Source organism: Electrona antarctica (genome assembly GCF_951216825.1).
Source record: "Electrona antarctica genome assembly, chromosome: 16".
Lineage (NCBI taxonomy): Eukaryota > Metazoa > Chordata > Actinopteri > Myctophiformes > Myctophidae > Electrona > Electrona antarctica.
The window spans coordinates 1,245,698-1,263,632 of NC_136797.1; the positions used below are offsets into that span (position 1 = coordinate 1,245,698).

Genomic DNA, 17,935 nt, shown 5'->3' on the forward strand with positions numbered 1-17,935 from the left:
GTTGGTACCATTAGGAGAGAGAACATGGTGTTGGTACCATTAGGAGAGAGCATGGTGTTGGTACCATTAGGAGAGATAACATGATGTTGGTACCATTAGGAGAGATAACATGGTGTTGGTACCATTAGGAGAGATAACATGATGTTGGTACCATTAGGAGAGAACATGATGTTGGTACCATTAGGAGAGATAACATGGTGTTGGTACCATTAGGAGAGATAACATGATGTTGGTACCATTAGGAGAGATAACATGATGTTGGTACCATTAGGAGAGATAACATGATGTTGGTACCATTAGGAGAGATAACATGATGTTGGTACCATTAGGAGAGATAACATGATGTTGGTACCATTAGGAGATATAACATGATGTTGGTACCATTAGGAGAGATAACATGATGTTGGTACCATTAGGAGAGATAACATGATGTTGGTACCATTAGGAGATAACATGATGTTGGTACCATTAGGAGAGAAAACAGGCAAACGTTGATCAAAATAACAATTATTCTACATTCTCTAATTGTGTCGACTTTTTGTAAATTAACTAATGCAGATGTAGACTATAATGGTGCGTTCACACGGGCAGAATGATGCAAAGATACAGTCTACCATTCATTGTCAATGGAAGCACAGCGACATGAAGATACAAAGATAGTCTACCATTCATTGTCAATGGAAGCACAGCGACATGAAGATGCAAAGATACAGTCTACCATTCATTGTCAATGGAAGCACAGCGACATGAAGATGCAAAGATACAGTCTACCATTCATTGTCAATAGAAGCACAGCGACATGAAGATACAAAGATACAGTCTACCATTCATTGTCAATGGAAGCACAGCGACATGAAGATACAAAGATACAGTCTACCATTCATTGTCAATGGAAGCCAGCAGGGCTTTACAGAGTAAAAGCGGCCATGTCTTCCCGGCACCCGAGCTTATATTTTGAAAGGAATCACGGCACTGATTGTGTTAACCTGAGGGCCACAGTAAGTAAAGGTGGGGGCCGCATGTGGCCCCCGGGCAGGCAGTTGGACCATGTATGTCTCAGACGACTAAATATCAAAAACCATAGTATGTTAGTATTTTAGTCTTTTAGTATTTTAGTCTTTTGGTATTTTAGTATTTTAGTATTTTAGTCTTAGTCAACAAAAACAACCCTGGTCTCTTGTTAGTGTTGTCGTATTGCGGCAGAGTGAAGGTGAAAGGTCAAAGCCATGCGGTCATATATAGGGTAAAGGTGAAAGGTCAGAGCTTCCAGGCATCATATAGGGTAAAGGTCAAAGGTCAGAGCTTCCAGGCATCATATAAGCCAAATTCCAATACCCAAAATCTCGGCCACTCGCTCACTCCCAATCTCGGCCACTCGCTCACTCCCACTCGCTCACTCCCACTCGATCACTCGGGGTCATTCCAGCTTGACCCGGAAATGGTTAACGTTCCGATTGTTAAAGTACTCCATCGAGGAGGCGAGTGGAGTCGAGTGGAGGAGCCGAGTGGGCTCTCCGAGAGCGCATAGAGCGAGTGTACATCAGGCGCAGGCTCGGTGGGGTATGTTGTCTCCTCGCGGCGGATTTCCGCATCACGTCTACATGATTTTTCCTTCTCCAGTGACATAAGTCCGCCTCCTCCACATGTGGCACAGAAAACACTGCTTGAAACACGATACTATGCACCCCCCCCCCCCCCCCCCACACCCTCCATCCACTAGCTGCCGGCCGCTGCGGCTAGTCGCTGAGTCAGCGACGCTGACCCAACACACACATGCACGCACACACATTAAACTAAAACGCTTTGCGGTTTGTTGAAGAGACACATTTTCGCTGAATTAATAGAGCTTCAGAATGATAAAGTAGCCTCTGCCTACACACGTGAAAGTGAAAGGACAGCAACAAGCCACTGGCTTTATTGCGTTGTGTGATATAAGCATAATAAAAGTAGGCTATATAAATTAGGATATATTGTGCGCACCTCAAAAGCTATAGTTAATTTCTCTCTGTGCATGCCTGAATGCACAGACTGCTATGAATGACGGTGACAAAAATGTATTTATTTATATGTGGACTGAACTGAATATGTAAGTCAGAGAGACTACCTATAATTCCTGTTATAGTGTCCGTTATTTGCAAAGACCGTCGGAGGAGGGACTGTCCGAGGAGGGGGGGTGATTTATACGAGCAAAGAGGAACGCGGGCTGCGGGCAGGTCAGAATTCCCTTCACAATCATATAATATAAAAGTGTGCGCATCCTGGCGCTTATTCACTATTTCAGGAATAAATAGCCTTGTTGCACATGTTACCAATACATACACATTGGCCTCGGTTACATGCACAACAATGAATTGTCTATTCTGTAGACTGTACGGTTCCAGTGATCCAGCTGTGTCTGTGTGACACTGTATTGTTCCACCACTTTTGCTTTGGCAATGTAAACGCATGTTTACCCATGCCAATAAAGCCCTTTGAATTGAATTGAATTGATTCACGTCATAAGTGATCGCGGAATATGCCGTCGCTTTGAAATGACAGCGGAGTACATTCCGATTCTAGAGGCAAATCCACTCCACCACTCTGTCCTCGCATCGAATCCTCTCCTCCTCGCTGGGGGCGGAGCTAAGGAGCGAGTGGAGGACGCGAGGGGAGTGAGCGAGTGTGAAAGTTGCGGTATTGGAATTTGGCTATAGGGTAAAGGTCAGACCTTCCAGGCATCATATAGGGTAAAGGTCAAAGGTCAAAGCTTCCAGGCATCATATAGGGTAAAGGTCAAAGGTCAGACCTTCCAGGCATCATATAGGGTAAAGGTGAAAGGTCAAAGCTTCCAGGCATCATATAGGGTAAAGGTCAAAGGTCAAAGCTTCCAGGCATATAGGGTAAAGGTCAAAGGTCAGAGCTTCCAGGCATCATATAGGGTAAAGGTCAAAGGTCAAAGCTTCCAGGCATCATATAGGGTAAAGGTGAAAGGTCAGAGCTTCCAGGCGCTCCTCATCATCAGGATGAAGTACACGTCGGTGTCGATGGAGGCGCTGACCCCAAAGTAATAGTTGAGGAACTCCTCTTTGGTCACCTGGAAAATATAATACATTCAATAATAATAATAACTAGAAAAAGTGCCCTTCTGGGCACAGGTCTCCACCAGGAGGATAGGATTGTGTGTGATGTTTGGCAAATTTCTTCCTCAGCCTAGTAGTGGGAATAGGCATGCACAGTTTCACAGCAATCGGACGCTGCGTTGCGGAGTTGTGGCAATTTGTACAAAACGGGTACAAAACGGGCTACTCCTGAAAACTTTAGAAGCCAATCGTAGGCAATCAGGATGGATAATTATGAGAAATCAAACAAATCACATGATCACATGACTATGGAGAGCATGTGTACCGATTTGTGTGAAATTTGGATAAAATCTGAAGGAGTAATATTAGAAAATGTGTTTTATATATGTCGGCCTCCTGGTGGCGCTATAAAGAGCAGATGTGAAAAATTCCAGGCAAAGGTTTTTCCTTGGCCTCTAGGGAGTGTGCATACATGGTTTTACACAGATCGGTGCAGTTATAGGTAAAACACAAATCGGCCAGTTATAGCGCCACCATGAGGCTGAGTTGAAAATATTCAAGTGGCATTTCTTCCTCGACCTAGTGGGAATGTGCGTGCAAAATTTCACAGAAATCACACCATGTGTTCATGATTTGCAGCATTTTGTTTGAAACGGAGCACTCCTGCGAACTTTGGAAGCCAATCTTAGCCAATCAGGATGGAGTCTGAAAAATCTGAAAGACCCGTTTCGTTGAATGGCTCTAGAGAGACTGTGTACCAATTTGCGTAATGTTTGGACAAAATCTGTAGGTGTACTGTCAAAACATTTGTTTTGCACAAAGCGGCCTCCTGGTGGCGCTATAACAGGCCAATGTGAAAACTTTGGGGCAGAGGTTCAGCTCTGGCATTCAGGGAGTGTGTGTGCAGAGTATGGCTGCGATCAAGCCAACGGTGCCAGAGATTAGCTGTTCACAGACGGACGGACGGACACACGGACGGACGGACACACGGACGGACGGACGGAGTGCAAAACATACTCTCTCCCCATGCCTTCGGCCTGGTGGAGACAATAATAATAATGATGGAAAATTATTTGTACACTCAGAGTCACAGACCCATAATGGTCCATTTGGTTCTGGTTTAACTGGGGACCCCCCTGGAACTCCCTCAATGACCCCTGGGGGTCCCCAGACCCCCCACTGTGGGGCGAACCACTTGTCGTAAGGACAATGTCTTCATTACCTTTCCATCCTTGTCGTAAGGACAGTGTCTTCATTACCTTTCCGTCCTTGTCGTAAGGACAGTGTCTTCATTACCTTTCCGTCCTTGTCGTAAGGACAGTGTCTTCATTACCTTTCCATCCTTGTCGTAAGGACATTGTCTTCATTACCTTTCCGTCCTTGTCGTAAGGACAGTGTCTTCATTACCTTTCCGTCCTTGTCGTAAGGACAGTGTCTTCATTACCTTTCTGTCCTTGTCATAAGGACAGTGTCTTCATTACCTTTCTGTCCTTGTCGTAAGGACAGTGTCTTCATTACCTTTCTGTCCTTGTCATAAGGACAGTGTCTTCATTACCTTTCTGTCCTTGTCATAAGGACAGTGTCTTCATTACCTTTCTGTCCTTGTCGTAAGGACAGCGTCTTACCTTTCTGTCCTTGTTGTAAGGACAGTGTCTTCATTACCTTTCCGTCCTTGTCGTAAGGACAGTGTCTTCATTACCTTTCCGTCCTTGTCGTAAGGACAGTGTCTTCATTACCTTTCTGTCCTTGTCGTAAGGACAGTGTCTTCATTACCTTTCCGTCCTTGTCGTAAGGACAGTGTCTTCATTACCTTTCCGTCCTTGTCGTAAGGACAGTGTCTTACCTTTCCGTCCTTGTCGTAAGGACAGTGTCTTCATTACCTTTCCGTCCTTGTCGTAAGGACAGTGTCTTCATTACCTTTCCGTCCTTGTCGTAAGGACAGTGTCTTCATTACCTTTCCGTCCTTGTCGTAAGGACAGTGTCTTACCTTTCCGTCCTTGTCGTAAGGACAGTGTCTTCATTACCTTTCCGTCCTTGTCGTAAGGACAGTGTCTTCATTACCTTTCTGTCCTTGTCGTAAGGACAGTGTCTTACCTTTCTGTCCTTGTCGTAAGGACAGTGTCTTACCTTTCCGTCCTTGTCGTAAGGACAGTGTCTTCATTACCTTTCCATCCTTGTCGTAAGGACAGTGTCTTCATTACCTTTCCGTCCTTGTCGTAAGGACAGTGTCTTCATTACCTTTCCGTCCTTGTCGTAAGGACAGTGTCTTCATTACCTTTCCGTCCTTGTCGTAAGGACAGTGTCTTCATTACCTTTCCGTCCTTGTCGTAAGGACAGTGTCTTACCTTTCTGTCCTTGTCGTAAGGACAGTGTCTTACCTTTCCGTCCTTGTCGTAAGGACAGTGTCTTACCTTTCTGTCCTTGTTGTAAGGACAGTGTCTTCATTACCTTTCTGTCCTTGTCGTAAGGACAGTGTCTTCATTACCTTTCTGTCCTTGTCGTAAGGACAGTGTCTTCATTACCTTTCCGTCCTTGTCGTAAGGACAGTGTCTTCATTACCTTTCTGTCCTTGTCGTAAGGACAGTGTCTTCATTACCTTTCCATCCTTGTCGTAAGGACAGTGTCTTACCTTTCTGTCCTTGTCGTAAGGACAGTGTCTTCATTACCTTTCCGTCCTTGTCGTAAGGACAGTGTCTTCATTACCTTTCTGTCCTTGTCGTAAGGACAGTGTCTTCATTACCTTTCCGTCCTTGTCGTAAGGACAGTGTCTTCATTACCTTTCCGTCCTTGTCGTAAGGACAGTGTCTTACCTTTCCGTCCTTGTCGTAAGGACAGTGTCTTCATTACCTTTCCGTCCTTGTCGTAAGGACAGTGTCTTACCTTTCCGTCCTTGTCGTAAGGACAGTGTCTTCATTACCTTTCCGTCCTTGTCGTAAGGACAGTGTCTTCATTACCTTTCCGTCCTTGTCGTAAGGACAGTGTCTTCATTACCTTTCCGTCCTTGTCGTAAGGACAGTGTCTTACCTTTCCGTCCTTGTCGTAAGGACAGTGTCTTCATTACCTTTCTGTCCTTGTCGTAAGGACAGTGTCTTCATTACCTTTCCGTCCTTGTCGTAAGGACAGTGTCTTCATTACCTTTCCGTCCTTGTCGTAAGGACAGTGTCTTACCTTTCTGTCCTTGTCGTAAGGACAGTGTCTTACCTTTCTGTCCTTGTCGTAAGGACAGTGTCTTACCTTTCTGTCCTTGTCGTAAGGACAGTGTCTTCATTACCTTTCTGTCCTTGTCGTAAGGACAGTGTCTTCATTACCTTTCCGTCCTTGTCGTAAGGACAGTGTCTTCATTACCTTTCCGTCCTTGTCGTAAGGACAGTGTCTTCATTACCTTTCTGTCCTTGTCGTAAGGACAGTGTCTTCATTACCTTTCTGACCTTGTCGTAAGGACAGCGTCTTACCTTTCCGTCCTTGTCGTAAGGACAGTGTCTTCATTACCTTTCCATCCTTGTCGTAAGGACAGTGTCTTACCTTTCCGTCCTTGTCGTAAGGACAGTGTCTTCATTACCTTTCCGTCCTTGTCGTAAGGACAGTGTCTTCATTACCTTTCCGTCCTTGTCGTAAGGACAGTGTCTTCATTACCTTTCCGTCCTTGTCGTAAGGACAGTGTCTTCATTACCTTTCCGTCCTTGTCGTAAGGACAGTGTCTTCATTACCTTTCTGTCCTTGTCGTAAGGACAGTGTCTTCATTACCTTTCCGTCCTTGTCGTAAGGACAGTGTCTTCATTACCTTTCCATCCTTGTCGTAAGGACAGTGTCTTACCTTTCTGTCCTTGTCGTAAGGACAGTGTCTTCATTACCTTTCTGTCCTTGTCGTAAGGACAGTGTCTTCATTACCTTTCTGTCCTTGTCGTAAGGACAGTGTCTTCATTACCTTTCTGTCCTTGTCGTAAGGACAGTGTCTTCATTACCTTTCTGTCCTTGTCGTAAGGACAGTGTCTTCATTACCTTTCTGTCCTTGTCGTAAGGACAGTGTCTTCATTACCTTTCTGTCCTTGTCGTAAGGACAGTGTCTTCATTACCTTTCCGTCCTTGTCGTAAGGACAGTGTCTTCATTACCTTTCCGTCCTTGTCGTAAGGACAGTGTCTTCATTACCTTTCCGTCCTTGTCGTAAGGACAGTGTCTTTATTACCTTTCCGTCCTTGTCGTAAGGACAGTGTCTTCATTACCTTTCTGTCCTTGTCGTAAGGACAGTGTCTTCATTACCTTTCCGTCCTTGTCGTAAGGACAGTGTCTTTATTACCTTTCCGTCCTTGTCGTAAGGACAGTGTCTTCATTACCTTTCTGTCCTTGTCGTAAGGACAGTGTCTTCATTACCTTTCCGTCCTTGTCGTAAGGACAGTGTCTTCATTACCTTTCTGTCCTTGTCGTAAGGACAGTGTCTTCATTACCTTTCCGTCCTTGTCGTAAGGACAGTGTCTTCATTACCTTTCTGTCCTTGTCGTAAGGACAGTGTCTTCATTACCTTTCCGTCCTTGTCGTAAGGACAGTGTCTTCATTACCTTTCCGTCCTTGTCGTAAGGACAGTGTCTTACCTTTCTGTCCTTGTCGTAAGGACAGTGTCTTCATTACCTTTCTGTCCTTGTCGTAAGGACAGTGTCTTCATTACCTTTCCGTCCTTGTCGTAAGGACAGTGTCTTCATTACCTTTCCGTCCTTGTCGTAAGGACAGTGTCTTCATTACCTTTCCGTCCTTGTCGTAAGGACAGTGTCTTCATTACCTTTCCGTCCTTGTCGTAAGGACAGTGTCTTCATTACCTTTCCGTCCTTGTCGTAAGGACAGTGTCTTCATTACCTTTCTGTCCTTGTCGTAAGGACAGCGTCTTACCTTTCTGTCCTTGTTGTAAGGACAGTGTCTTCATTACCTTTCTGTCCTTGTCGTAAGGACAGTGTCTTCATTACCTTTCTGTCCTTGTCGTAAGGACAGTGTCTTCATTACCTTTCCGTCCTTGTCGTAAGGACAGTGTCTTCATTACCTTTCTGTCCTTGTCGTAAGGACAGTGTCTTCATTACCTTTCCGTCCTTGTCGTAAGGACAGTGTCTTCATTACCTTTCCGTCCTTGTCGTAAGGACAGTGTCTTCATTACCTTTCTGTCCTTGTCGTAAGGACAGTGTCTTCATTACCTTTCCGTCCTTGTCGTAAGGACAGTGTCTTCATTACCTTTCCGTCCTTGTCGTAAGGACAGTGTCTTCATTACCTTTCCGTCCTTGTCGTAAGGACAGTGTCTTCATTACCTTTCTGTCCTTGTCGTAAGGACAGTGTCTTCATTACCTTTCCGTCCTTGTCGTAAGGACAGTGTCTTACCTTTCCGTCCTTGTCGTAAGGCGAGTCGAAGCTGTCCAGGAAGGTCCTGAACACCTGCTCCTCGCTCCACTCCCCGTTGCGGTACTTGGGATGGTTCTGGGCGTTGTACACGCCCCGCAGGTCCTCCACGGTCACCACGCCGTCCCCCGTACGGTCCAGCTTGCGGAACGCCTGCAGGATGACCTCCTTACGCGCCGAAGACATCGGGGGCTGCGACGCATGTACCACACATACATGTTACTGCGACGCAACCACACATACAGGTTACTGCAACGCATATACCACACATACACGTTACTGTGACACATATACCACACATACATGTTACTGCAACGCATATACCACACATATACCACACATATACCACACATATACCACACATACAGGTTACTGCAACGCATATACCACACATATACCACACATACAGGTTACTGCAACGCATATACCACACATATACCACACATACAGGTTACTGCAACGCATATACCACACATATACCACACATATACCACACATATACCACACATATACCACACATATACCACACATACAGGTTACTGCAACGCATATACCACACATATACCACACATATACCACACATATACCACACATATACCACACATACAGGTTACTGTGACACATATACCACATATACCACACATATACCACACATATACCACACATATACCACACATACAGGTTACTGCAACGCATATACCACACATATACCACACATATACCACACATATACCACACATATACCACACATATACCACACATATACCACACATATACCACACATACAGGTTACTGCAACGCATATACCACACATATACCACACATATACCACACATATACCACACATACAGGTTACTGCAACGCATATACCACACATATACCACACATATACCACACATATACCACACATATACCACACATACAGGTTACTGCAACGCATATACCACGCATATACCACACATATACCACACATATACCACACATATACCACACATACAGGTTACTGCAACGCATATACCACACATATACCACGCATATACCACACATATACCACACATACAGGTTACTGCAACGCATATACCACGCATATACCACACATATACCACACATATACCACACATATACCACACATACAGGTTACTGCAACGCATATACCACACATATACCACACATATACCACACATATACCACACATACAGGTTACTGCAACGCATATACCACGCATATACCACACATATACCACACATACACGTTACTGTGACACATATACCACACATATACCACACATATACCACACATATACCACACATATACCACACATACACCACACATATACCACACATATACCACACATATACCACACATATACCACACATATACCACACATATACCACACATATACCACACATATACCACACATATACCACACATACACCACACATATACCACACATATACCACACATATACCACACATATACCACACATACACCACACATATACCACACATATACCACACATACACCACACATATACCACACATATACCACACATATACCACACATATACCACACATATACCACACATACACCACACATATACCACACATATACCACACATATACCACACATATACCACACATATACCACACATATACCACACATACACCACACATATACCACACATATACCACACATATACCACACATACACGTTACTGTGACACATTAAAAATATAAAACCTTTTAAATGCACTCAACGAGACAACCTGAGTCATTTAATACAACATATTTTAATTCATTAATAATTTTCTTTTCTTTTTCACCTGGTCAAAGTCGATATTAATTAAATGCATTAATTGACCCGTTAGTTACCCTGAGCGTCAGCAGGAACTCGTCGAAGTCGATGGTTCCGCTGCCGTCGCGGTCGAAGGTTCTGAACAGACCCAGAGCCTCGTCCCGCTCCATCAGGACGCCGTAGTCGTTTAACCCCTTCAGGAACTCCTTGAGGTCCAGAGAGCGGCTGGCGTTGTCGTCCATGATCTTAAACGTCCTGCGAACAGAAACGCTCGTTCACTTAAAACGATTTATGTTGTTTTAAAGCATTATGTTATGCTTTAGCTGTTGAAAAATAGCAGATCTACAAGCTCATACAGCGGCTCGGTGCCGAAATAGAAATAGTTCGGCAGAAATATAATTTATTTAAGCCATCAAAATTAACCCATTCTGGACGGTGTTTTAACTAAGCATTATGTTATAATTTAGCTATTGAAAAATAGCAGATCTACAAGCTCATAGGGCGCCACCGAGTGGCGCGCTACGAGCTTGTAGATCTGCTATTTTTTTTTAATCGTGAAAATGCGGCACAAATCTTTGAATATATATTCTTTCAGAGCGAACGTTTTTCTTATTTCGACGTCAGGCCTAAATCTGTAAAGCTGTTGTTGTGATTTAAATCATCACAATGTTTTGGACCCAACAGATAATTAGAAAGTTGTTCCAGGGACCCCCCCCCCCCCCCAGAAGCAACGATTTGAGTTAAAAACGTTCGCTCTGAAAGAATATATATTCAAAGATATGCGCCACATTTTAACGATTTTTCAAAAATAGCAGATCTACAAGCTCGTAGCGCGGCACTGCTAAAGTAGGCCTATAACCAGGGACGGATTAAACCCCACGAGGGCCCCTGGGCCGGTAATCTTTGCAGGGCCCCCATAGCGCACTGACAAACATGTTTAATGTTTGTCAGTGTTTTTTATCACCTTTGTGACCTAAATTTAACAAAATAAATCATCATCATCATCATCATAACCTTTATTTAAACTCGGAGTACAATTGAGGGGCAGGCCCTCATCAATGTAGCTGAAATACAAAACACAAAAATCAACAACATACACTAAATACATGGCCAATGAAGGGCCCCAGGAGCCCATTTCAGGGTGTCAAACCTAGTACCTGACGGTCCAATTTCCCTGAAGGGCCCCTGAGAGCCAAGGCTAAATTGTCCCGGCCTGCCCAAATCATGACAACAAACACAATATTTTGGACCAAACAAATAATTACAAAGAAGAAAAACAACAAAAAAAGTGTAACCTGCCGTTTTTTCTTCTTCTTTCTAATTATTTGTTCGGCCCCAAAAAATGTGTTTGTTGTCATGATTTGTCACGACAAGAGTTTGCTTTGTACGAGGCTTAAAAGGTCTTTAAATAAATACTTTTTGAAATGTCTATGAGGAAAATGAACGGAGAATCATTTCCTGGGCCCTGGTAGGGGGCGGGACTGGGTCCTGGTAGGGGGCGGGACTGGGTCCTGGTAGGGGGTGGGACTGGGCCCTGGTAGAGGGTGGGACTGGGCCCTGGTAGGGGGTGGGACTGGGCCCTGGTAGGGGGCGGGACTGGGTCCTGGTAGGGGGCGGGACTGGGTCCTGGTAGGGGGCGGGACTGGGTCCTGGTAGGGGGCGGGACTGGGTCCTGGTAGGGGGCGGGACTGGGTCCTGGTAGGGGGCGGGACTGGGTCCTGGTAGGGGGCGGGACTGGGCCCTGGTAGGGGGCGGGACTGGGCCCTGGTAGGGGGCGGGACTGGGTCCTGGTAGGGGGCGGGACTGGGTCCTGGTAGGGGGCGGGACTGGGCCCTGGTAGGGGGCGGGACTGGGTCCTGGTAGGGGGCGGGACTGGGTCCTGGTAGGGGGCGGGACTGGGCCCTGGTAGGGGGCGGGACTGGGTCCTGGTAGGGGGCGGGACTGGGCCCTGGTAGGGGGCGGGACTGGGTCCTGGTAGGGGGCGGGACTGGGTCCTGGTAGGGGGACGCACACACACACACACGCGCACACACGCACACACGCGCACACGCACACACTCACCTGCCCAGGCCCTTGATGCCAGACGACCCTCGGGCCAGGCACTGCAGCCTCAGCCTCTCCACGGGATCTGAACTCACACACAGACGTCTCTTGGCGCCCAGCGCCATCTCTCGGTCGTGCCTCGACGTCCCGGCCATGGCTGAACACACGGAGCACATTAACATAATGTGTAACATGTGACATGTGACATGTGACATGTGACATGTGCAACTTTGACGATGGATAGGGCCACTATAGTTCCACACTCACTCCAGAGGGCCACTATAGTTCCACACTCACTCCAGAGGGCCACTATAGTTCCACACTCACTCCAGAGGGCCACTATAGTTCCACACTCACTCCAGAGGGCCACTATAGTTCCACACTCACTCCAGAGGGCCACTATAGTTCCACACTCACTCCAGAGGGCCACTATAGTTCCACACTCACTCCTGAGGGCCACTATAGTTCCACACTCACTCCAGAGGGCCACTATAGTTCCACACTCACTCCAGAGGGCCACTATAGTTCCACACTCACTCCAGAGGGCCACTATAGTTCCACACTCACTCCAGAGGGCCACTATAGTTCCACACTCACTCCAGAGGGCCACTATAGTTCCACACTCACTCCAGAGGGCCACTATAGTTCCACACTCACTCCAGAGGGCCACTATAGTTCCACACTCACTCCAGAGGGCCACTATAGTCCCACACTCACTCCAGAGGGCCACTATAGTCCCACACTCACTCCAGAGGGCCACTATAGTCCCACACTCACTCCAGGGGGCCACTATAGTTCCACACTCACTCCAGAGGGCCACTATAGTTCCACACTCACTCCAGAGGACCACTATAGTTCCACACTCACTCCATAGGACCACTATAGTTCCACCCTCACTCCAGAGGACCACTATAGTTCCACACTCACTCCAGAGGGCCACTATAGTTCCACACTCACTCCAGAGGGCCACTATAGTTCCACACTCACTCCAGAGGGCCACTATAGTTCCACACTCACTCCAGAGGGCCACTATAGTTCCACACTCACTCCAGAGGGCCACTATAGTTCCACACTCACTCCAGAGGGCCACTATAGTTCCACACTCACTCCAGAGGGCCACTATAGTTCCACACTCACTCCTGAGGGCCACTATAGTTCCACACTCACTCCAGAGGGCCACTATAGTTCCACACTCACTCCAGAGGGCCACTATAGTTCCACACTCACTCCAGAGGGCCACTATAGTTCCACACTCACTCCAGAGGGCCACTATAGTTCCACACTCACTCCAGAGGGCCACTATAGTTCCACACTCACTCCAGAGGGCCACTATAGTTCCACACTCACTCCAGAGGGCCACTATAGTTCCACACTCACTCCAGAGGGCCACTATAGTTCCACACTCACTCCAGAGGGCCACTATAGTTCCACACTCACTCCAGAGGGCCACTATAGTTCCACACTCACTCCAGAGGGCCACTATAGTTCCACACTCACTCCAGAGGGCCACTATAGTTCCACACTCACTCCAGAGGGCCACTATAGTTCCACACTCACTCCATAGGACCACTATAGTTCCACACTCACTCCAGAGGGACCTTTATAGTTCCACACTCACTCCAGAGGGCCACTATAGTTCCACACTCACTCCAGAGGGCCACTATAGTTCCACACTCACTCCAGAGGGACCTTTATAGTTCCACACTCACTCCAGAGGGCCACTATAGTTCCACACTCACTCCAGAGGGACCTTTATAGTTCCACACTCACTCCAGAGGGCCACTATAGTTCCACACTCACTCCAGAGGACCACTATAGTTCCACCCTCACTCCAGAGGGCCACTTTAGTTCCACACTCACTCCAGAGGGCCACTATAGTTCCACACTCACTCCAGAGGGCCACTTTAGTTCCACACTCACTCCAGAGGGCCACTTTAGTTCCACACTCACTCCAGAGGGCCACTATAGTTCCACACTCACTCCAGAGGACCACTATAGTTCCACACTCACTCCAGATGGCCACTATAGTTCCACACTCACTCCAGATGGCCACTATAGTTCCACACTCACTCCAGAGGACCACTATAGTTCCACACTCACTCCAGATGGCCACTATAGTTCCACACTCACTCCAGAGGGCCACTATAGTTCCACTCTCACTCCAGAGGGCCACTACAGTTCCACACTCACTCCAGAGGGCAACTACAGTTCCACACTCACTCCAGAGGGGCACTACAGTTCCACACTCACTCCAGATGGCCACTATAGTTCCACACTCACTCCAGAGGGCCACTATAGTTCCACACTCACTCCAGAGGACCACTATAGTTCCACACTCACTCCAGAGGACCACTATAGTTCCACACTCACTCCAGAGGGCCACTATAGTTCCACACTCACTCCAGATGGCCACTATAGTTCCACACTCACTCCAGAGGACCACTATAGTTCCACACTCACTCCAGATGGCCACTATAGTTCCACACTCACTCCAGAGGGCCACTATAGTTCCACTCTCACTCCAGAGGGCCACTACAGTTCCACACTCACTCCAGAGGGCAACTACAGTTCCACACTCACTCCAGAGGGGCACTACAGTTCCACACTCACTCCAGATGGCCACTATAGTTCCACACTCACTCCAGAGGGCCACTATAGTTCCACACTCACTCCAGAGGACCACTATAGTTCCACACTCACTCCAGAGGACCACTATAGTTCCACACTCACTCCAGAGGGCCACTATAGTTCCACACTCACTCCAGAGGGCCACTATAGTTCCACACTCACTCCAGAGGGCCAATATAGTTCCACACTCACTCCAGAGGGCCACTATAGTTCCACACTCACTCCAGAGGGCCACTATAGTTCCACACTCACTCCAGAGGGCCACTATAGTTCCACACTCACTCCAGAGGGCCACTATAGTTCCACACTCACTCCAGGGGGCCACTATAGTTCCACACTCACTCCAGAGGGCCACTATAGTTCCACACTCACTCCAGGGGGCCACTATAGTTCCACACTCACTCCAGAGGGCCACTATAGTTCCACACTCACTCCAGAGGGCCACTATAGTTCCACACTCACTCCAGAGGGCCACTATAGTTCCACACTCACTCCAGAGGGCCACTATAGTTCCACATTCACTCCAAAGGGCCACTATAGTTCCACACTCACTCCAGAGGGCCACTATAGTTCCACACTCACTCCAGAGGGCCACTATAGTTCCACACTCACTCCAGAGGACCACTATAGTTCCACACTCACTCCAGAGGACCACTATAGTTCCACACTCACTCCAGAGGGCCACTATAGTTCCACACTCACTCCAGAGGGCCACTATAGTTCCACACTCACTCCAGAGGGCCACTATAGTTCCACACTCACTGGAACTATGTGGACCACTATAGTTCCACACTCACTCCAGAGGACCACTATAGTTCCACACTCACTCCAGAGGGCCAATATAGTTCCACACTCACTCCAGAGGGCCACTATAGTTCCACACTCACTCCAGAGGGCCACTATAGTTCCACACTCACTCCAGAGGGCCACTATAGTTCCACACTCACTCCAGAGAGCCACTATAGTTCCACACTCACTCCAGAGGGCCACTATAGTTCCACACTCACTCCAGAGGGCCACTATAGTTCCACACTCACTCCAGAGGGCCACTATAGTTCCACACTCACTCCAGAGGGCCACTATAGTTCCACACTCACTCCAAAGGGCCACTATAGTTCCACACTCACTCCAGAGGGCCACTATAGTTCCACACTCACTCCAGAGGGCCACTATAGTTCCACACTCACTCCAGAGGACCACTATAGTTCCACACTCACTCCAGAGGACCACTATAGTTCCACACTCACTCCAGAGGGCCACTATAGTTCCACACTCACTCCAGAGGGCCACTATAGTTCCACACTCACTCCAGAGGGCCACTATAGTTCCACACTCACTCCAGAGGACCACTATAGTTCCACACTCACTCCAGAGGACCACTATAGTTCCATACTCACTCCAGAGGGCACTATAGTTCCACTCTCACTCCAGAGGGCCACTACAGTTCCACACTCACTCCAGAGGGCCACTATAGTTCCACACTCACTCCAGATGGCCACTACAGTTCCACACTCACTCCAGAGGACCACTATAGTTCCACACTCACTCCAGATGGCCACTATAGTTCCACACTCACTCCAGAGGGCCACTATAGTTCCACTCTCACTCCAGAGGGCCACTACAGTTCCACACTCACTCCAGAGGGCCACTATAGTTCCACACTTACTCCAGAGGACCACTATAGTTCCACACTCACTCCAGAGGGCCACTATAGTTCCACACTCACTCCAGATGGCCACTATAGTTCCACACTCACTCCAGAGGACCACTATAGTTCCACACTCACTCCAGATGGCCACTATAGTTCCACACTCACTCCAGAGGACCACTATAGTTCCACACTCACTCCAGAGGACCACTATAGTTCCACAATCACTCCCAGTTGCCCATGTATGATAACGTAACCCTCACATGTGACTGGCTGAACACATTCCCCGCCGGGATTATTATATTTATGTATCGACGTTCATGGCGCCGATTTGGAGATACAGGCCATTGAAAGCAGAACATAGAACGCTGTGCTGGGATGCTAACGGCACTCAGCTATCGACTCGTTCCGATCAAAACATGGATTAAAGAATATAAAGACCTTGGGTTACGGGATGGGCGCGCGGCCCGACTGAAGGTGATTTACGGGATCTACGTGAACGGCTTCGTGTTAACAGATATAATGTGTAACATTGTGTACCATATCGTTGCTGCCTGTTGCTGCTAAAGCAGCTAACTCCACCACCTCTCCCCCTCTCAATCTGTCTGCTATAAAGCAGCTAACTCCACCACCTCTCAAACTGTCTGCTAAAGCAGCTAACTCCACCACCTCTCCCCCTCTCAATCTGTCTGCTATATAAAGCAGCTAACTCCACCACCTCTCCCCCTCTCAATCTGTCTGCTATATAAAGCAGCTAACTCCACCACCTCTCCCCCTCTCAAACTGGCTGCTATATAAAGCAGCTAACTCCACCACCTCTCCCCCTCTCAATCTGTCTGCTATATAAAGCAGCTAACTCCACCACCTCTCCCCCTCTCCAACTGTCTGCTAAAGCAGCTAACTCCACCACCTCTCCACCTCTCAAACTGTCTGCTATAAAGCAGCTAACTCCACCCCCTCTCCCCCTCTCAAACTGTCTGCTATAAAGCAGCTAACTCCACCACCTCTCCCCCTCTCAAACTGTCTGCTATAAAGAAGCTAACTCCACCACCTCTCTCCCTCTCAAACTGTCTGCTAAAGCAGCTAACTCCACCACCTCTCCCCCTCTCAAACTGTCTGCTAAAGCAGCTAACTCCACCACCTCTCCCCCTCTCAATCTGTCTGCTATATAAAGCAGCTAACTCCACCACCTCTCCCCCTCTCCAACTGTCTGCTAAAGCAGCTAACTCCACCACCTCTCCACCTCTCAAACTGTCTGCTATAAAGCAGCTAACTCCACCACCTCTCCACCTCTCAAACTGTCTGCTATACAAAGCAGCTAACTCCACCACCTCTCCCCCTCTCAAACTGTCTGCTATATAAAGCAGCTAACTCCACCACCTCTCCCCC

At 47.6% G+C, this 17,935-nt stretch overlaps 1 protein-coding gene across 1 annotated transcript; it reads right to left on the minus strand.

Annotated features, from left to right (window-relative positions):
* Positions 1-2,952: 2,952 nt before the first annotated feature.
* Positions 2,953-12,425, minus strand: capslb (calcyphosine-like b; the record flags this gene model as incomplete). The annotated part of the gene is made up of 4 exons (XM_079523894.1): positions 2,953-3,073; positions 8,416-8,625; positions 10,305-10,482; positions 12,289-12,425. The coding sequence occupies 4 exons, from the start codon at positions 12,423-12,425 to the stop codon at positions 2,972-2,974; spliced, it is 627 nt and encodes a 208-aa protein (XP_079380020.1). The 3' UTR covers positions 2,953-2,971.
* Between the last annotated feature and the right edge of the window lie 5,510 nt (positions 12,426-17,935).